This window comes from Heteronotia binoei, chromosome 20, assembly GCF_032191835.1.
Source record: "Heteronotia binoei isolate CCM8104 ecotype False Entrance Well chromosome 20, APGP_CSIRO_Hbin_v1, whole genome shotgun sequence".
Classification (NCBI taxonomy): Eukaryota; Metazoa; Chordata; class Lepidosauria; order Squamata; family Gekkonidae; genus Heteronotia; species Heteronotia binoei.
In genome coordinates, this window is record NC_083242.1 from 22,060,814 (window position 1) to 22,082,145 (window position 21,332).

General features: G+C 46.5%; 2 protein-coding genes across 2 annotated transcripts in view; one reads left to right on the forward strand and one right to left on the reverse strand.

Annotated features, from left to right (window-relative positions):
* Nucleotides 1-4,450, reverse strand: part of BMERB1 (bMERB domain containing 1) — a 67,242-nt gene extending 62,792 nt beyond the window's left edge. The window contains exon 1 of the mRNA XM_060260581.1: nt 4,127-4,450. Within this exon, the coding sequence (XP_060116564.1) occupies nt 4,127-4,232 (106 nt within the window). The 5' untranslated portion in view covers nt 4,233-4,450. The remainder of the gene's footprint in view (nt 1-4,126) is intronic.
* Nucleotides 1-21,332, forward strand: part of MARF1 (meiosis regulator and mRNA stability factor 1) — a 539,974-nt gene that overhangs the window by 136,656 nt on the left and 381,986 nt on the right. The window lies entirely within an intron of this gene.

The window sequence follows — 21,332 nt, forward strand, 5'->3', positions numbered from 1 at the left end:
CAAGAGTCCAGGAGCACCTTAACAATGAACACAACTTGTGGCGAGGTTTGAGCTTTTGTGACTGACTGCTCACTTTTTCACATACAGTCTGCATCTGAAGAAGTGAGCAGGAGCGACTCACAAAAGCTCATCCCCTGCAGCCACAATTTTTGTTTGTCTTTAAGGTGCTCCTGGATTCTTGTTCTTTCCTACTGCTGCACACAAACACAGCCACCTCTCTAAGTCTGGCCAGAAGACACCAGCAAGCTGTCCCCCCCTTCCTCCATGTTGGCACTGAACCCTATAAAAAGAGCGATCAATTATGCAAGCTGCTACATCTTTCATAAATAACGCATTCTGAAGCAGATCAGAGGATGACCAAACAGCTTCATATTTGTTCTGGGAACCAGTGGGGTAAAAAGGTATTTTGCTATTTTAGATGGAAACTAGCATGAAAATAGAGTATTTAAAAAAAACATGATTAGAATTGGAAGAGATATGTGAGAGACCTGTTTGCAATCTCTCTTGATGGAGGCTTAGATTTCCTTGTTATCAAGAGTTAACCATTGGTCCCTCTAAACTGAGTCCTTTGAGCAAAAATTCTGCTTCATGAGCTACTGGCATTAAAGTTGTGAGCTACTGCATAAATCTGTTTGCTCTGGGACCATTTTTCCAGAGCAGAGACAAAAATGTGTAAGCCGGAGCCTAAAACACTGTGAGCTAGCTCACACTAACTCAGCTTAGAGGGAACACTGGTTAACACTTTGTGGCATCCATCAGTCAGCTTCATAGACTACGAGGGAAGGCATGGGAGCAGGCAAACATCTGTCTGTCGTAGGGCTGCTCTGGACACAAACTCCAATTGAATGAGAATTCAGTTTAACAAAACCAATTGCTACAGGTCATACATCAGAGGAAAATGCAAAAGTGCAGGAAGGGTCAGCAGAAAATTGAAAGGAGGCAAATAGGGAAGAAACCCTCCTGGCCACCCTGCTCTTTTGTTCATACTTGAAGGGTTAGGAGGAGGGACACAAGGACCAGGGGTGGGATTCTTGCAGGAGCTCCTTTGCATATTAGGCCATACCCCCCTGATGTAGCCAGTCCTCCAAGAGCTTACAAGGTTCTTCTTTGCAAGCTCTTGGAGGATTGGTTACAGCAGGGAGGTATGGCCTAATATGCAAAGGAGCTCCTGCTAGAATTCCACCCCTGACAAGGACTATGACTGGGATGATACAGGACAAACCAGGGTTGCCAGTTCTGGGTTGGGAAACCCCTGGAGATTGGGGGGCTGGAGTCTGAGGAACATAGAGTTGGAGGAAGGGCCTCAGCAGAGTACAATGCCCTAGAGCGAGGGGGGGGAACAGTGACTCTCCAGATGTTTTTGCCTACAGCTTCCATCAGCCCCACCCAGCATGGCCAATGGCTGGGGATTATGGGAGTTGTAGGCAAAAAACATCTGGAGAGCCACTGTTCCCCACCCCTACCCTAGAATCCATCCTCCAAAGCTGCTATTTTCTTCAGGGGAACTATCTCTGTATTGTGGGAATGTGTTGTAATTCTGAGAGGAATCCATCCTGGAGGTTGAAACTCTTTGAACAGGGGTGGCCAAACTGTGGCTTGAGAGCCACATGCTGCTCTTTCACACTTATTGTGTGGCTCTCAAAGCTTCCACTTTCAGCTTGGAGAAGGCATTTGTCTCTTTAAATCCCTTTGCCAAACCAGCAGTTTGGAGAATGCATTTAACATTGCTTTCTTTTCACTTTCCTTCTCCCTCCCCATCTATTTTCCTTCCTTCCTTCCTTCCTTCCTTCCTTCCTTCCTTCCTTCCTTCCTTCCTTCCTTCCTTCCTTCCTTCCTTCCGACTCTCTGATATTTATTCTATGTGGCTCTTATGTTAAGTGAGTTTGGCCACCCCTGCCCTAGAATAAACTGAAATTAAACATGGCAAGGGATTCTAGGAGTCTTGGTCTACACATGCTGCAGGATGAGATGGTCATATCCTGATATGGTGCTTCAGAAAGCAGTCATGGGAAGTTCTTTGGGTACCCATACTGCAGGTGAAGCACTGGGTAGGGAGAATCATAGAACCATAGAGTTGGAAGGGCCCCCAGGGTCATCTTGTCCAACCCCCTGCACAATGCAGGAAACTCACAAATGCCTCCTCCTAAGTTGTGATGTGACGTCACCCTAGAGTCGGAAATGACTGGTGCTTGCACAGGAGACTACCTTTACCTTTTTTAATTCACAGGATCTTCATTGCTGTCATGGCCATCTAGCCTCTGTTTAAAAACCTCCAAGGAAAGAGAGCCCACCACCTCCTGAGAAAGCCTGTTCCACTGTGGAACCACTCTAATGGTCAGGAAGTTCTTCCTAATGTTGAGACGGAAATTTTCTGATTTAATTTCAATCCATTGGTTCTGGTCCTACCTTTGGGGTGATCCAAGTCCTAAAAACATACAGAACTAGACCATAACACAGCCATAGGTTGCCAAAAGACCCAACCGTCCAGATTCTGTGATGAGGCCATGGCCACAATTTGACTAGCTGTAAGCCAGAACATTAGACATCTGAATCCTATTCAGTGTTGCACCCTCTGACAGAGAAGGATCCATCCTGTGCAACGGTGTCTCAGCACACCCAGAACCATCTCAGGAAAATCTCTCCCTCTTTCCCGAAATGTTCAAGACATTTTACCTTCCCATTCTCTCTTCCCACCCCCCAATTTGGAGGGATTTTGTAAGGAATTCTGAGCACGCTTTGATTTCCTGAAGAGAACAGTGGAAAACGTATTGGCATCTGTCCACTCAAGTTAAATTTCTCCTCCCAGCCCAGAAGAAACAGTGGAAATGCTGCATTTTGTAGCAGTTTGCTTGAATCAGCAGCTCCAGAGGGGTGGGATGGAATGGCCCCTCATTCATTGGTACTTTTGGAATAGCCCTTGTCATTGGCTGCCTGCTCAGGGAGGGGCACAGAAAGCTTGTATTTACAATCGGTTCTGTCACCAGGGAGCCTTTGTTAAGCCAGTCAGTTTAGCAAGGTCTATTATTCGATTGAACAGTTTCTGATTCTTCCCTCCCTCCCCACCAGACACAATGAGAACCTCTGAGGTAAACAGCCCTCGCCATTTTATTACTTAGACCAACGTCCTGTCAGTCTTGCCAAAGCCACATGCTTTTTTGAGATGTTAGATGACAGACAACAAAGGATAGAGACCTCTCTCTGAGCCCTCCCCCCTCCAGTGCTTCCCCCTTGTCAGAACTGCAGTACATTTACTACATCTGTGTGGGGAGATTCTCGTTCATCCACGTTTGACATGTTGAGGTTGATGCGGGGCTGATTTTGGTTTTATTTTTGAAGTCCGCCGTAGAATATGCTGGGCTGCAAAACGCAACACTTGACACAGAATCCGGGAATCGCGGAGTTGGAAGGGACCTCCAGAGTCATCTAGCCCAACCCCTCACACAGTGCAGGAGCTTCACTAATCCCTTCCTCCCTTCCACATCCCCAGTGACCCCTGCACCATGCCCAGAAGACGGCAAAGATCCCTGGCGAAAGTGGCCTGGAGGAATATTGTTGACAACCCCAAAGTGGCGATCAGCATTTCCCTGGGCTGGGCATAGAAGAAAGGGCCATGAGAACGAAGCCCCGGTGCAACCCTTGCTGCCCTCCTTCTCATGATCTGCCTAATTCACAGAACCAGCCTGGCTGTCCGATGGCCCTCTAGCCTCTGCTCAAAAACCTCCCCGGCAGGAGAGCCCACCGCCTCCCGAGGCTGCCTGCTCTCTGCTCCAGCACACTGTCGTTTGTCCCTTCCCCCCTTTCTCGCAGAGGGGGCCCCAGAAAGCTTTCGGGAGGCTCCCCTTTCTGTTCCCAGGAGCCACTGGAGGGGTTGTCTCCCTCCAAGGCAGGTCCTGACTTGGGGCCAGGGTGGGAGATGGAGGAAGGGACGGGGATCTGGGGCCATCCCTTTCTGCAGCAAGCCCAGCGCCTTTTTCCTTCTCCAGGGTGTTGAATGCAGAGATCTGAAGGGAGGGGAGGAGGCAGCATCTTCGCATCCCCTCTCCCCCCACCCACCCCCGCGCCCTGCCCTGCCCTGCCACCCCCACTGGAGCATCCAACCCAGCCAAGACAAAAGCCAAGGACTTACTGCGCCCCAGGCCCTCGGCTTTCCATTCTGTCTCGTCCACTGCCCCGTAGCTTCTCAGAGGTTTCTCTGCCTCCATGCTGGCCGAGAGGGATTTCTTCAGCTCCATGCTTCAGTTCAGCTCTGCTCTCTCTGGCTGCTGCGGTGGGGCTCTCCTCCTCCTCCTCCTCCTGCCCTCAGTCCATCCCAGCTAGGGGGAGAGGGAGAGAGGAGCAGCCAGGCTTCTTCTGGATTGTCTTGCCCCAACAGCACCTGGAGTAAGCAAGCAGAGCGTCACTGACGCTGCGCTCTCCGGCACCTCTCTGCCCAGCGCGCTGCTGCTGCTGCCCAAGAAAGGAGGAGGCGGAGGCAGAGGGGAGACGGCGCCTGCGCGGCGCAAAGAGGCTCATTAGCAGGAGCGCTGGAGAAGGGAGGCAGGGGAAACAAGGGAACAAACAGGCCGTCGCGGGGAAGAAGGGAGAGAGAGAGAGGTTGGTGTCCCCACCAGAGGCAAGCACGCCCCTAATCAAAAAGGGGCACAAAGGAGAGACCAGGCGAGGCCGAGCTCGTCGGATCTGGGGAGCTAAGCAGGGTGGGAGACCTCCTTGGAATACCAGCAGTCGGGAGGGCAGGGGCAGGCTTTATTCAGCCACCTTCCTAAATATCCTCCAGGCCTCCGGTAGGGGTCAGTCACCAGAGGTTGCCAGGACTTCCAGGTTCTTCTCTGGCAAGTCCTTGGATGGGAGACCTCCTTGGAATACCAGCAGCCGGGAAGCCAGGGCAGGCTCTATTCAGCCACCTCCCGGAATATCCTCCAGAACCACAGTAGGGGTCAGTCACCAGAGGTCACCATGACTCTGGGTTTTTCTCTGGCAAGTCCTTGGGTGGGAGACCTCCTCGGAATACCAGCAGTCAGGAGGGCAGGAGCAGACTTTATTTAGCCACCTCTCTGAATGTCCTCCAAGCCCCCAGTAGAGGTCAGTCACCAGAGGTGGCCAGGACTTCCAGGTGCACACATATGCACAACATAACCCAGGGGTGGCCAACGGTAGCTCTCCAGATGTTTTTTGCCTACAACTCCCATCAGCCCCAGCCAGCATGGCCAATGGCTGGGGCTGATGGGAGTTGTAGGCAAAAAAAATCTGGAGAGCTACCGTTGGCCACCCCTGACATAACCTAACTCACAGGAAGGTTATGAAGCTAACATGGGAAAGGGAGACCTATGTACCCACCACAAACTCCATGTGGGAAAGGGTGGCATTAAAAAATATACTAGAGAGTTTCCTTAGGATGAAAGAGCACTGGAGACTTATGGTGTCCTTGCAATGTTCCATTTACTTTTACTTTATTCACCAACAAAGATGAACACACAAGTCAGCAAATCCTCAGAGACAGCCATTTATGTGTGTCCTCATGGTCTCTGCCATTCTGAATTTGAACGTGCCGCTTAAAAATGATTTGTGGCCTTTTCTGTGTTCACATCGGACAAACAGACTTCAGAAAAATGTTTGTATTCATTGTCTGAATCCACAGGTGACACAACAAAATCTTTCTGGATTGTTGATTGCTGACCAAAGGATTCTTCTAAGCCTTTTCTTGTAGCAGAAACTCCTTTGAGCCAGTTTGGTGTAGTGGTTAAGTGTGCAGACTCTTATCTGGGAGAACCAGGTTTGATTCTCCACTCCTCCACTTGTACCTGCTGGAATGGCCTTGGGTCAGCCATAGCTCTGGCAGAGGTTGTCCTTGAAAGGGCAGCTACTGTGAGAGCCCTCTCCAGCCCCACCCACCTCACAAGGTGTCTGTTGTGGGGGAGGAAGGTAAAGGAGATTGTGAGCCGCTCTGAGACTCTTCGGAGTGGAGGGCGGGATATAAATCCAATATCTTCTTCTTCTTCTTCTTTGCATATTAGGCCACACCTCCCTGATGTAGCCAATCATCCAAGAGCTTACAGGGCTCTTAGTATAGGGCCTACTGTAAGCTCCAGGAGGATTGGCTACATCAGGGGTGTGTGGCCTAATATGCAGAGGTGTTTCTTCTACAAGAACTTGTGGCTTTGTGGCTATCCATGGGGGATAGACAGCAGCTGCTGGCACATTCTGGAGTACCCCAAGTTTCTAGAAACAAGGGTTGCCAAGTCCAACTCAAGAAATATCTGGGGACTTTGGGGGTGGAGCCAGGAGAAGGGTGTGGCAAGCACAATTGAACTCCGAAGGGATTTCTGGCCATTACATTTTAAAGGGACCATGCTCTTTTTAAATGCCATCTTTCCATAGAAAATAATTGAGAATAGGGACACCTTCTTTGGGGGCTCATAAAATTGGACCCCCCTGGTCCAATCCTTTTGCATCTTGGAGGGTGTTTTGAGGAGAGTTCCCAGATGCTATGCTGCAAATTTGGTGCCTCTACCTCAATAAACAGCCCCCCCCCAGAGTCCCAGATATCCATGGACCAATTTTCCATTATGCCCTATGGGAAATGATCTCCCTAGGGAATAATGGCGTGCCCAGCAGACATTTCCCTCCCCCTCCACGCTTTCTGATGGCCCTGAAGCAGGGGGAGGGCCTCCAAACCTGGGGGTTGGCAACCCTACTAGAAACATGTTGCTTAGATCAGGGTGGCTGTAATTTTTGATGTGTGGCTTTTTTTCTTTGCATGGTAGGGGCATCTTGGCTCCACCGGAAGGCTGACTCACAACATCACCTCCATTTTCCTGTATTATTGATGTTTGTCCTAAAACATCAATAGTTCTCTTGCAAAACCCCGCAAGCACCCACCTCATCCCTAGGCAGGTACTTGGGATAGATTTCACAGCCCCACCAGTTCACCTTGTGCACCCGCTCCCATCTTCAGTCATATGTATGGAGAAATTTGCAATTTGGAAAAACAGGCCAGAAGAAGAAAGTTGCTTTCTTGTCCTGCCTGCCATGGGCCAACCACAAGAGACAAGGATGGGGTTGCAATGTTAATGCTTGTTGGGTGCACCAAAATCCTTTTTTCCAGCTTTGCCCTCACCCAACAGGGCCACACTGTAATCTCTCCTTTCTAGTAAAGGCATAACTCAGCATACTGACACAACCTGCTGTTTTAAAAAATAGTAAAAGAAGCTTTGTTCAGCTTCTGCTCCTCTCCTTTCCCCCTTCTGCAATGCTCCAAGTAAAACTGAGAAAATGGTTTTCTTTCCACTGCATCTGAGGAAGTGAGTGCTGAGCTGACCCATCAACGCTTATCCTGGAAAAAGCGTTAAGTCTTTCAGGTACCCGTGGCCATCTTGTTTTGAACCTCTCGGCCTCAGTGATCCTCACCTTAAAATGGTGACATTTGTTTCCTTGACAGGTCTTTGTGCAATGTTTGTAGGGTCTGTATCAATGTCCTCTGTATCAATGTTTGTAGTAGGGTTGCCAATCCCCTGGTTTGGAGCCCCTCCCTCTGCTTCAGGGTCATCAGAAAGCAGAAGGGGAATGTCTGCTGGGCACTCCATTGTTCCCTATGGAGACTGATTTCCATAGGGTATAATGGAGAATTGATCCGTGCATATCTGGGGCTCTGGGGGGGCTGGTTTTTTGAGGTAGAGGCATCAAATTTGTAGCATAGCATCCAGTGCCTCTCCTCAAAACACCCTCCAAGTTTCAAAAAGATTGGACTAGGGGGTCCAATTCTATGAGCCCCAAAAGAAGGTGCCTCTATCCATTATTTCCAGTGGAGGGAAGGCATTTAAAAGGCATGCAGTCCCTTTAAATGTGATGGCCAGAACTACCTTTGGAGTTCAATCATACTTGTCATAACCTTGCTCCTGGCTCCACCCCCAAAGACTCCTGGCTCCACCCACAAAGTCCCCAGATATTACTTGAGTCAGATCTGGCAACCCTAGTTTGTAGGGTCTGGTACAGGTCTCTATAATGCAGATTGGAACTAGCACATGGCTTTGAAGTGTAATTGGTAATTGGTGGAGCCATTTTGTCGTCTCCATGCTCTGGGCAAGTAGGAACTTTGCAGCTGGTTCTAGCTGGGAGATTGCCTCCCCAGACCGGCCCTGCCACTAGGCAAACTAGGTGGTAGTCTAGAGTGCCAGCCTTCTGGGGGTGACAAATTGGGCGCCCCCTCAAGTGACTTGGTGACATTATCAATTCCGGGGGGGGGCACCAAAAGTGAGCTTTGCCTAGGGTGCCAGACAGTCTAGGGGCAGCCCTGCACCCCCCCTTTCTTAATAATGGGCTTCTATTGCAGAAATGGTCACCACTGACCACAAGCAGACAAAAGCTTTGGGTCAGAAGAGAAACCCAGATAGTTTTCTTGTCAGACTAGCATCCCCTGTTTTTCCAAGGGAGACTCACTGGATGCTGTCAGTATCAGCATAGAGGCTCCAGGCAAAGGAAGTCTTCCTCTGATCCGTATCGCAGAGGTTTCCTTCAAACTCCTTGAAAGCTTAAAAGACATAATTTTACAGAGTGTTGTTTTGCATTCAGAGGGGAAAGGCCAGACAGCACCGTGAGTCACAAGCGAAGGAGCAGGTGGCCGTGAAGTTTTACAGCTAATTTGGGGCAACGGCTGCATAGCTGGGTGCTGAAGGTGGGCTGGATTGATTCATTGGGGGTAATAAAGCACACGTAGGTGTAGGAAGGAAGATACGAGCCCATCTGGGCTAGGATGGGAAATGAGAAGTTCGTAAAAGACAACGGCTGCCAGTCCATCTTAGTATCATCCAAAGTAACAGCCCAAATAGCAACTTTGCTCAGGCTTCAGGTGCAGGGAACAATGCAAAAAAAAAAAGCCAACCCATTTGGTTTGTTCCAGTACCAATGTATGAAAGAGCCCCATGGCGCAGAGTGGTAAAGCTGCAGTACTGCAGTCCTAAGCTCTGCTCACAACGTGAGTTCAATTCCAGCGGAAGCTGGGTTCAGGTAGCCAGCTCAAGGTTGACTCAGCCTTCCATCATTCTGAGGTCTGTAAAATGAGTACCCAGTTTGCTGGGGGGAAAGTGTAGATGACTGGGGAAGGTAATGGCAAGGAAAGGAAAGGACCCCTGTGTAAGCACCAGTCGTTTCCGACTCTGGGGTGACGTTGCTTTCACAACGTTTTCATGGCAGATTTTTTATGGGGTGTTTTGCCATTGCCTTCCCCAGTCATCTACACTTTCCTCCCTGCAAGCTGGGTCCTCATTTTACCAACCTCAGAAGGATGGAAGGCTGAGTCAATCTGAGCCAGTGCAAACCACCCTGTAAAAAGTTTGCCATGAAAACGTTGTGAAAGCAACGTCACCCCAGAGTCGGAAACGACTGGTGCTTGCACAGGGGACTACCTTTATCTTTTCTTTTAGTACCAATGTGCCATGGGCGTTGCCAGTTCTGGTTGGTCACAGAAGCAACTTGCAGCAAAAGTACCAAACAAACCACTCAAGGTAAAAAAAAATTAAAAATCTGTAAGGCTGACAGTTTAAAAACCATGCCACCTGGTGTTTTTTCACTTTTTATTTGTGTGTGTGTGCATGTGCCCCATGCCTGCAAAGGGATGATTTGTAGATTTATGTGTATCTCTATTGTTATTGTATTGCATTTTTTGTTATACCATTTTGCCTTACACAATATTTTATATGCTCATTAACTTCTAGTTTACTTTGCATCTTTTATAATCTCGTTGTTGCAGCCGATGGCTAATTACAATAAATGAACTGAACTGAACCTCTGACAACTACTACTGGGGCGTGGAGGGCATTCAGAAAGGTTGCTTGAGATGCCTGCTTCTGCCTCCTGGCCCTGGTATTCCTTGGAGGTCTCACATCCAAGCACTTTCCAGGGTTGGCTCTGCTCAGCTTCTGAGATCTGATGAGATCAGGCTTGCCTCCTGGGATATCCTGGTCAGGGCAAAAACCACACTGCTGTTTGAGATAGGTAAAAACTCTGAACCCTCTAGAGCAGGGGTAGGGAACGTTGGCTCTCCAGATTTTTTTTGCCTACAACTCCCATCAGCCCCAGCCATTGGCCATGCTGGCTGGGGCTGATGGGAGTTGTAGGCAAAAAAACATCTGGAGAGCCAACGTTCCCTACCCCTGCTCTAAAAGAAAAGAGTGTTCCCAACACTTGATATCCTCTAAAAGGAGAACAGCAGGAACTGAAGGGCCCTCTTACATGCCCTCCTACTCCAACCTGTCAGGCAGCCAAGACAGAGACATGTGAAATGGTTTGCAGGCTCTCCTGTGCAGGCAGGAGGGGTTCTCGGTGCCCCAGGCAGGGCGGGTGCTAGGGTTTTTGGTGCCCTAGGCGAGCTGCCCACTAGTGCCCCCCCCATTATTTTTTTTTAAAAAGCAGAGAATTGTAGGAAAAATGAAGAAACTTGAAACTATTTATAATTTTTAATTTACATTTTTTTATTTTTAAATTTTAATTTAAAAAACCCCAAGATTGTGAGAACACTACTCAATCCTTTTAGCTGGAGGTGCCAGGGACAAGACCTTTGCATGACCCTTTCTACTTGATCCTTTTCGTTGGAGGTGCCAGTGATAAAACCTTGTGCATGCGAGAAAGAATGCTCTACCACCGAGCTATGACTCTCACCTCATGGCTCTGTTAGAGTAGGAAGGATGAGTGGCAGCATATATCTTCAACAGGAGCCAATTTTTAGAAATTGTAATTGGCTCTTCTTCAGCTTTTACAATTGGTTAATTTATCTCTGCTGGGCTTCGAGAGGTGCACTGCACAGGCTCAGTCTGCTTTCATGTTTCTGTGACAGACCTGGGGAATGCAAAACCGGTTGGCCAGCGTCTGCACTCCATGAAGCCTGCTTTCCATTGGCGAAGACAGGCTCCAAGGAGCACACACACTGCTCATAGGGAGAGGGGGCACCTCATGGCACCCCCTAGGCCAGGTGGCACCCTAGGCAGCCACCTACTTGGCTTACTCCTAGGCACTGGCCATGGCCCAGGAATGACCTCTCCCCACCGCAGGTAGCAAACACTGGGTTAAAACAAGCATGGCAGCTCAGGGACAGGTTTAAAAGGTTGGAACATCTGGTGGGATAACAAATTGCCAAAAACAAGGGTGGAATTCTAGCAGGAGCTCCTTTGCATATTAGGCCACACACCCCTGATGTAGCCAATCCTCCAAGAGAAGCTCCTGCTAGAATTCCACCCCTGACCAAAAATAACACCCAGCCTGCATTCCCCATCCTCTCTTGTTCTAATCAAGTTCTTCATCCATCACTGATGTGCTGCTCCGTCAGTTCAGATGGCTGTGTATACTGTGGGGCCGCGAGAGGCATAATTGGGCCATTCTATATCGAGCTTCATAATGTCATGTCAGGCTCTTTAATCAACACTGTGGGTCTCTCTATGGCAAGTCCACTGCTAATATGCCTGCTGGGGATTTGATAGTGGAGATAAAATGAGGTGAAGCATGAAATAGTCAGTTGAGCATTTTTCAGAGGACCCATAAATGTGGCCCTGACATTTCCATTTTATGAGAGTTAGCATTGTGACAAAATAGGCCAGCATGGCCATATCAAGAGGTTGGGAATGGATTTTGCACCAAGGTTTGCATTGGCCTGATCCAACATGGCTTCTCTTATATACATATATATATGTATACACACACACACACATATATTGGCCACTGTGTGACACAGAGTGTTGGACTGGATGGGCCATTGGCCTGATCCAACATGGCTTCTCTTATGTTCTCCCAGCTCAGACGACAGGGCTAGGTTGTTTCAGTGTGCCTCCACAGGGAAACCATAATAAGGAGGTTAGAACACTTGGGGCTCTTTAGCTTGGAGAAACATCGACTGCGGGGTGACATGATAGAGGTTTACAAGATTATGCATGGGATGCAGAAGGCAGAGAAAGAAGTACTTTTCTCCCTTTTTCACAATATGAGAACTTGTGAGCACTCAATGAAATTGCTGAGCAGTCGGGTTAAAAAGGAGAAAAGGAAGTACTTCTTCACCTAAAGGGTAGTTAACACATGGAATTCACTGCTGCAGGAGGTGGTGACTAATGCCAGCATAGACAGCTCCAAGAGGGGATAAGCATATGGAGCAGTGGTCCATCAGTGGCTATTAGCCACAGCTTATCATTGGGACTCTCTGTCTGGGGCAGTGATGCTCTGTATTCTTGGTGTTTGAGGGGGGGCACAGTGGGAGGGCTTCTAGTGTCCTGGCCCCATTTGTGGACCTCCTGATGGCACCTGGTTTTTTTGCCTCTGTGTAACACAGAGTGTTGAATTGGATGGGCCATTGGCCTGAACCAACATGGCTCCTCTTATGTCTGGGGTGTCAAGCATGAGATTTCAAAATAACCAGTCCTTGGATTTTGAAACAAAGTTGGTTTATTGATAATCCATGTGGCTCATTCGAGCTGAAGACTGGAACTGATACTTTGTAGCACTAGAATACAAGCTTTAATATAGCACATCAAAGATTCTATAAACAATTCTACATTCACATGTGAAATTCACACGCTGGGTTCCTTATCTATATTGCGACTAGCGCATCCTGGGTTCAGGCCTGGCTGGGCCTGGGAACAAGTCCCAGGAGGTCTTATTCCTGCATCTGTTAGTAAAAGCGAAAGAAGAAAGGTGGGGGCTGCTACTTTGATGTGCTCACATTTTTAACTTTGGGTTAGTAACAACTCTACAATTTGAATTCTATAATATAAAAGTAACAATTCTAAGATCTGGCTTCTTTAATATAAAATGAGTATACAATGCTTGACATGGGGCAGTGATGCTCTGTATCCTTGGTGCTTTGGGGGGGCAACAGTGGGAGGGCTTCTAGTGTCCTGGCCTCACTGGTGGACCTCCTGATGGCACTTGGTTTCTTTGGCCACTGTGTGACACAGAGTGTTGGATTGGATGGGCCATTGGCCTCATCCAACATGGCTTCTCTTATGTGACACAGAGTGTTGGACTGGATGGGCCATTGGCCTGATCCAACATGGCTTCTCTTACGTTCTTAAGTGGGGTTTACCTAGAACAGGGATTGCTAGTGATTATTATGTCACAGGTGATGCTGCAAAGAGAAGATTGCAAACCACTAGCTTCCAAGGAATTGCTTTGCTTTCTGGAGTGCCCGTGTGGTCTGGATTATACTGTGGAAGGCGCAATTTGTAACCAGAGAAGGCATCTTCCCTCCTTTATTCCTGCCTTATATACTCTTTATCATTTTGCCATTGACTAACTTTAGAGTTAAAAGTGCTTTGCCTTCTAAACGGGAGACTGTGCAAATTTTAAAACAAGCGGGGAATGACCAATGAGCCCAATTATGTGTGAAAGACATGTTTTGATCATGTCCTTCCTTCAGTAACCTCGCCTGTTATTTTTAACTTCACAACAACCTTGCAAGGCGAGTTAAACTGAAAATAAGGAGACAGGCAAAACTTTCTTCCTAAGCTGTCCTCAAGGACAAAAGTTTTAAAATCAAAGTTGAGCAGCTGTTCTCCTCACAGTACAGAGAATACTTAAAACATCACATGATGCAGTGACCTGGGCCATTCTCACCTGCTCGGAAGGTTCTTCTCCTGAAAGTCCTGCAAAATGCAGCCAGTTGCACAGGAAGAAGACAGCAGAAGACCGCGGATTTCTACCCCGCCCTTCTCTCTGAATCAGTCTCAGAGTGGCTTACAATCTCCTATATCTTCTCCCCCCACAAAAGACACCCTGTGAGGTGGGTGGGGCTGAGAGAGCTCTCACAGAAGCTGCCCTTTCAAGGACAACCTCTGTGAGAGCTACGGCTGACCCAAGGCCATGCCATCAGGTGCAAGTGGAGGAGTGGGGAATCAAACCTTCAATCGCCAAAAGAAGGAACAGTTCGCTTTGAGGCAAAGGAAGTCTCCTCACCAGCACAGGTGGGAAGTTCCTTGCCCTTGAGAGCCACTCAAAAGATCCCTTGAAGAAATGCTTGTAAGTGCAAGGCAATGCAGCTTACAAGCAACACCTGTGGGAGAAGGAAATGACTGAAAAGTGTTTCTGCTCAGATCACTGATAAAACTGGTAGGGTTGCCAGGTACATTTTGGAAAATACCTGGAGATTTTTTTGGGGGGGGAGTTGGGAAAGGATGGGGTTTGAGAAGGGGAGGGGCCTCAGCATGGTACAATGCCCTAGAGTCCACCCTTCCAAGCAGCCATTTTCTCCAGGAGAGCTCATCTCTGCCACCTGGAGAACAGTTGTAAAAGCGGGAGATCTCCAGGCCCACTTGCAGGCTGGGTTTCACACATACAAGGATGTTCATCTCACCTCAACCAGAGCCAGGGCTTTTTCGGCCTTGGCCCCAGCCTGGTGGAATCAGCTCCCCCTTGAGTAGGGTTGCCAAGTCCAATTAAAGAAAAAATCTGGGGACTTTGGGGGCGGAGCCAGGAGACTTTGGGGGTGGAGCCAGGAGACATTGGGGGTGGAGCCAGGAACAAGGATGTGACAAGCATACTTGAACTCCAAGGGAGTTCTGGCCATCACATATAAAGGGACAGCATGCCTTTTTAAATGCCTTTCTTCCATAGGAAATAATTAAGGATAGGGGCACCATCTTTTGGGGCTCATAGAATTGGACCCTCTGGTCCAATCGTTTTGAAACTTGGGGGGTATTTTGGGGAGAGGCACTAGATGTTATACTAAAAATCTGGTGCCTCTACCTCAAAAAATAGCCCCCCCAGAGGCCCCAATACCCACGGATCAATTCCCTATTATTCCCTATGGGAATTGTTCTCCATAGGGAATAATAGAGTGCCTAGTAGACATTTCCCCTCCACACACTTTCTAAAGGGGGGGAGGGCCTCCATACCAGGGAATCCCCCCTCCCTGCCCCCTCCCTCTCTCTCACACACACACAAACACTTACCCTACTTGATCTTCTTCCAGCAGAATGTGCTTGCTGGGAAAACGAAAGCAAGGCTCCACAGGAAAAGAAAGGGAGGGGCCGTTCTCCATGGAAACTGTTACTTTCCCATGAAGCCCTTCCTGTTTCCTGTGCAGCCTTAAAGGGACACATTTTAAAACAGATCAGAAGCTGTACAACATGATGCCTAAAGGTATGTTCTCTCCCCCCCGCCCCCAGATTTTTTGAGAGCGGGGGAGGAGGATGCAATTTCAGGGGTCCCCCGCCAGGGCGGGGGGGTTGGGAAGCCTACCCTTGAGATCCAGGCCCTTTCTGAACTGTTACCTTTTTGTAGGGCCTGCAAAATGGAGCTATTCCTCCAGTTCTTCAGTTGAGGCAGTGGGCGTCCTACACTATCAGGCATTCTATTCCATTGGCCGGCCCTATGCTGCAGTACCATCTATGCTGCATCTGATTCTTTGAATGTAGGACTGATTTGTAGTGCATACGACATGTGCCAACTGATTCCTAGGCTGTACAACATGTGCTAAATGAACCGCCATCAAAAACGATCTTTGATTGCATTGCCTTTTATTTAATTCATATGTTCTAATTGTTATTCATATTGTTTTTATAATGTCGTTATCCGCCCTGAGCCCTCCTCGGGATAGGGCGGACTATAAATGACCTAAATGAATAAACAGACAAGGAAACAAGATGGCAGAATGGACTTTGCACCTGTTCAGAACATAAGTAAAGGAACCCTTTTTCAAACGTTCTGCTGTTAAAACGTGATTGCAAACACCAACAAAGGGTAGACCCCTCTGCACCAGTTGTGTGACCCTTTCTCCACCTGACCTACCTTGCAGGGTTATTTTGAGGTTTTTAAAAAAATTATTTCAACATTTGAAATCATACAATAAATGACACAGAAATGCAAACACAGATCAAACATTAGAACGTTCTTACATTAGTAAATGACATTTGCGAGAAACAGCATAACCATTTCATCAAAATGCACAGTGAAATATAATCACTTAAAAATTCCATGAAGCACATTCCATAATTCATTTATTTTTGTTTGTTTCTATTTCCAACCCCCCTCCCCCCATGAACAGGCTCAGGGCAGACCACAAGACCATAAAATAATAAAACAACAGTTAAAACAGTTAAGAACAATATAAAATTTAAAATACAGGTAGCACTGTCAAGAAGTGCAATACCACAAAAGCTGGAGCTGTGAGGCCGAGAAGATCTACTAAATCTGGGTGATTATATCTTATCCAGCTAAGGGTAACAGGCAGAAAAAGATATGAGACGATGGGTGCAATCACATGAGAGATTTAGCCCAACCTAGCCACATTTCCTTTCCAAATTTAATGTGCACCATCTCACATCTGTGCCCCTGAGTCCCACCTATACTTACCTCATCTGAGGATGGCCTGGGACCAGATTAAATAGCTACCAGGAACTTCCCGGTAGCAAATCTCTAAAGCACATGTAGGGCGCATTTCCCTGCTGTCTGAAAGGCTGGAGGGCATGATGCAAGCACCCTGCACATGCAGGAAGAAGAAGACCCCGCCCTTCTCTCTGAATGAAAGACTCAGAGCAGTTTACAATCTCCTATATCTTCTTCCCCCACAACAGACACCCTATGAGATGGGTGGGGCTGGAGAGGGCTCTCACAGCAGCTGCCCTTTCAAGGACAACTCCTATGAGAGCTATGGCTGACCCAAGGCCATGCCAGCAGGTGGAGGAGTGGGGAATCAAGCCTGGTTCTCCCAAGTAAGAGTCCACCCACTTAACCACTACACCAAACAGTATGAAAGCTCCTCTTTTGCATGTGCAGACCATGCCTCTCCCAGAAGCAGGGCGGAGGATATGATTGCTGCTGCACACATAAAGAGAACCTGCTTTTTCAAAGCCGGAATACTATCATGCCGAATTTCCAGTGTGATTCCCACCATCTAAAACTTAGGGTTGCCAAGTCCAATTCAAGAAATATCTGGGGGCAGAGCCAGGAGACACTGGGGGCAGAGCCAGGAGCCAGGGGGTGACAAGCACCATGGAACTCCGAAGAGAGTTCTGGCCATCCCATTGAAAGGTACCACACACCTTTTTAAAGGCCTTCCTTCCCTAGGAAAGAATGATGGTAGGGGCACCTTCTTTGGGGGCTGGTAGAATTGGACCCCTTGGTCTAATCTTCTTGAAACTCGGGTGTATTTTGGGGAGAGGCACTGAATGCTATGCTGAAAATGTGGTGCTTCTATCTCAAAAAACAGCCCTCCAAGAGCCCCAGATACCCGCGGCTCAATCCTCCATTCTTTCCGATGGGAATCAGACTCCCTAGGGAAGAACGGAGTTCCCAGCAGACACTTCTCCCCTCCCCCCGTTTTCTGATGACCCTGGACCAGGGGGGGAGGGCCTCCAAACCGAGGGAACCCCTGCCCCCCCTGGGGATTGGCAACCCTACTAAAACTGCATATTAGAATGTAAATCTATAACATGCAAAACCATTAGATAAATAACTTCAAAGAATTTGGGCCATTTAGGATTATGTTGTCGTTTGCCATATATTCCAATAAAGGAAAACCATTTTTCAACAAAGTTGCAAGATCTGGGATAGGTTTCCAATTGATTAAGCTTGTAAATTATTTTTCCCCCATTACGCATTATTGATCCCAAAGTTTATTATACCACGAAGGGACTGAAGGTCCTGATTTTTCGCAACATTTAGATGCAATGGCCATTTAAGTGGTCACTAAAAGAGTTTAAATGGTCAGAGCAGTCTGGGGCAGGGGGAAACAATCTGGGATCCAAGTTACCCCTTCATCAATGTAAGTCCAGTTGCATTCGTGTAACTGGCACTTATGACAGCGCACGGCTGCTATGGTGCTCCATCACTCGCAGGCACTGTTGGTGGGGTGTGGTGGCTGGCCGTTGGTACAACTGAGGTGCAGGCCCATGTGCCTGTGGGTGTTGTTGAGGGCACAGCCAGAGTTAGTCAGCCCCCTAAGCCCTTTCAGCCTGGGAACAGAAGTGGAAAGTTATAAATACAAAACCGCTGCTTTACAGTACTCAGAAGGGAAACCATCATTCCCAGAGGCTATATTAGATGTCAGTCAAGAAATTGAGACTTGTACTTCTGACACTGAGATTGGGGTATCTAGAAAATTTCAGTGCTTTTCTGAAAGGGATTTAATATGGTTTTTAGAAAAAAAATTTGCATCAGGTCTTCCTTTGGGTATTTAGAGGTATATAAGTTTCTATAGCATTCAGCTAATATCAGAATGGTTTTCTTCAAATCAGTCTGCAAAATTCCTTTGGAGTCTCTGAGAGTGTGTATTTCTCTGGAATGTTTTTGCTCTTTTGTCCTCTATAAGAGGATTTCCCAAATTTTAAGGGACCTTTGCCATAATTTCTGTCTCACTTATAATAGGGGTTTTTTTTGTGTTGTTTCCAAATCTTCCAGATTTTTTTATTCTGCCAGTAGCCTCCCTGTTCTTTTGTGCTGATTGTCCAGGTATTTAAAATTTGAGATTAAAATATTTATTTTGGGGGGGGCGTTAGGTGAGAAGCTAAAGATATCTACTGGATTCTAATAACTACTTTTAAGACATCCCATAAAATCAACTGGGAAGTTCCACAGCCCTTATTGTCTCTGAAATAGTTTTGTGCAACCTTTGTATTTGTTTTTCAAGATCAGGGGTGGCCAAATTGCGGCTTGGGAGCCACATGTGGCTCTTCTACACCTATTGTGTGGCTCTTGAAGCCATCACTACCTTCTCTTTAAATCACTTCTCCAAGGCATGCCAGCCAGTGGCTTGGAGAATTCATTTAAAGTTGTTTTCTTTCCACCTCTCCCCCCAACCTATTTGCCTGCCTGCTTGCCTTCCTTCCCTCCCTCCTTACCTGTCTTGAGGCTCTCAAACATCTGATATTTATTCTCTGTGGCTCTTATGTTAAGCAAGTTTGGCCACCCCTGTTCAAGATCATCCTGCAATAAAATTCTCATTCAACACCCATCTCGTGTCTGTACATTCAATATGAAGTCTACAAAAAGTGCAAGTAATAGGCACATGGTCAGACCAAGTTCTTACACCAATTTCCCAGTTTAACACCCTATCAACTAAGGTCTGGGAGATTAAAATATAATCAATTCTCAAGTATATGCCAAGTCTAGGGAAAAAAATGTATAGTCCCATTCTGTTTGATGGGTTGCATGCTACATATCACACAAGCCATATTTTTGGAGACGATGGCTTAGTTCTGTCTCTCCCTTTAGTTTTTTCAAAGCACCGTATTTTACATTGCATCTGTCTAATGAGTGACTGACTATAAAATTTAGATTCCCCTCCCCCCCCCCAAAAAAGCAGTAATTTATCTTCTCTAAAGTCATTCGGTTTTGTAAAGATTTGATCAAGGAAAGAAATCTGTGTTGAATTTGGGGCATATATTCAGCCCATTGTGATAATCTGGCCATCCAGCATCCCTTTTATAAAAACTAAACCCACCCTGGGGACTAATCTGTATGGCTTGCAGAGTAAACCAAAGTGTTCTAGATATTAAGGTTGCCCCTCTGTGGGCTTTGGATGAGCCACGAACTGGAAACTGGATGTTTTTAGCACCAGTAAGGGTGAGGTTTTTATGTGTGATTCTTGGATGAACAATATGTCAGAATGGAACTGAAGAATCTGAGTAGTAATATGTTTTGCTTTCATTTTATTATTTAATGGGGCTTTTTATTTTTTAACAATAATGCACAGGAATGCAGTTCCGGCTGGTTTGGCATCAGGTTGTGTGGCCTAATATGCAAATAAGTTCCTGCTGGGTTTGTTCTACAAAAAGCCCTGTGTGAAACAATGGTGATGTCAGGGGGTGTGGCTAATATGCAAATGAGTTCCTGCTGGGCTTTTTCTACCAAAAAAAGCCCAGTTATTTAACCTTCTGACATTCAAAGTCATTATTTTAGAGTCATTTGTCATTTTTGTGTTGAAAAGTAATTCTAACAATGGTATAAGAAACAGGTAATTTTAAGGAAACTTTCTTAGTACTTAAAATCACTTTTGCTCTCCACTTTATGTTAAAACAATTAAACTTCCTATTAGGCTATGAACTTTGAAATAACTTCACCAAATTAACCAAACTGCCTAACTATAGCATCAAGAATTTAAAAAGGAACTGAGAAAGGTGAGAACTGAGAACTATCAGCCTCTCTGCTGTCTCTATCCCTAATAAATATGAACCAGAAAGAACTGAACGGAGAAAATTAAACCTCTCCTATCTATAAGGACTTAATGAAATACTATTAATTTCTATGTACTTTAAACCTTCTGCACCAAAATCGCTACTGACCACTTCCCAGAAGGTCCGATTTTCTAACAATCAGATTTATCAAGCCTATCAACTTTCAAAGGGGAAACAGAACAAAAAAAATAATAAACTGGAGCTCCAATTCCCACCCATTCCCTCCACTCTCTCTCATCTTTAGTAATCAAACTGTACTGCACTACAAATGAGATATCCAATTAAATGTGCTGTTTAACCCAAATAAAGGAATCCGTTTACTGGCAGAATTTTGTTTTTTCTCCACTGCTCTCCATCCTGGTGACTTACATTTTTGTTTGGCTTTGCAAATACAATTAAATAAAATTAAGTTGTAGTTTGGATTGGGATCCTGCTCTCCTTTCTTGGTGTGTTTGAAAAAGGCAGTTTACATTTACGGATCCTTCTTGTCAGGTCCGGGTCACAAGGTTTGCAGAATAGTTGAGCCTGCTTCCTTGTCCGTGGCCACAAGCTGGTGCCCTTGGTGAATGGCCATCATCTTGCCAACTTTCCAGGAGTGATCCAATGGTGTTTGCAGTTAGCTTCTTGTAGTTTCAAAGTGACTGGTTTGAACGCTTTGTGTGCCTGGGATGCTTCTACAGGAATGTCAGGATAAACTAATTTTTTGTGCCTTGAAAAAACAGCAAATCTCATTTTCTCACTGCTTCCAAAATCCTTCTCCTCACTCTAAAATCAGCAAAAAAGACCAACACATCTCTTGGGCAACATCTATTTTAATTTTTCAGTTTCTCTGTACAAGAAGGCTTAGTTATAATTGGACTGATTCCATCTTCTACTTTCAGCTTGGAAGTGATCCAATTACTCATAAAAAATCATAAATAAGGTTTGTGGAGGCTTCTGAGCCCTCTTCCAATCCCCTAAATTTCAGATTTCCCTGTCTTGCCAAGTTGTCTAGGATTAAAATCTTTTCCTTCAACTGGAAAACTCTGTGTTGCAATGACCAATTTTCTTCTTGCAAGGTAAGCCCCAGATTTAAAGTTGTGTTGTTTCTGTCAGGGAAACTTTGATTTCTTGTAATTGGTCTGCCAGCGGTTTTAACAAGCAAGACATTTCATTCAGATAAAACAGGCTCCATTCCTTCCAAGGAGG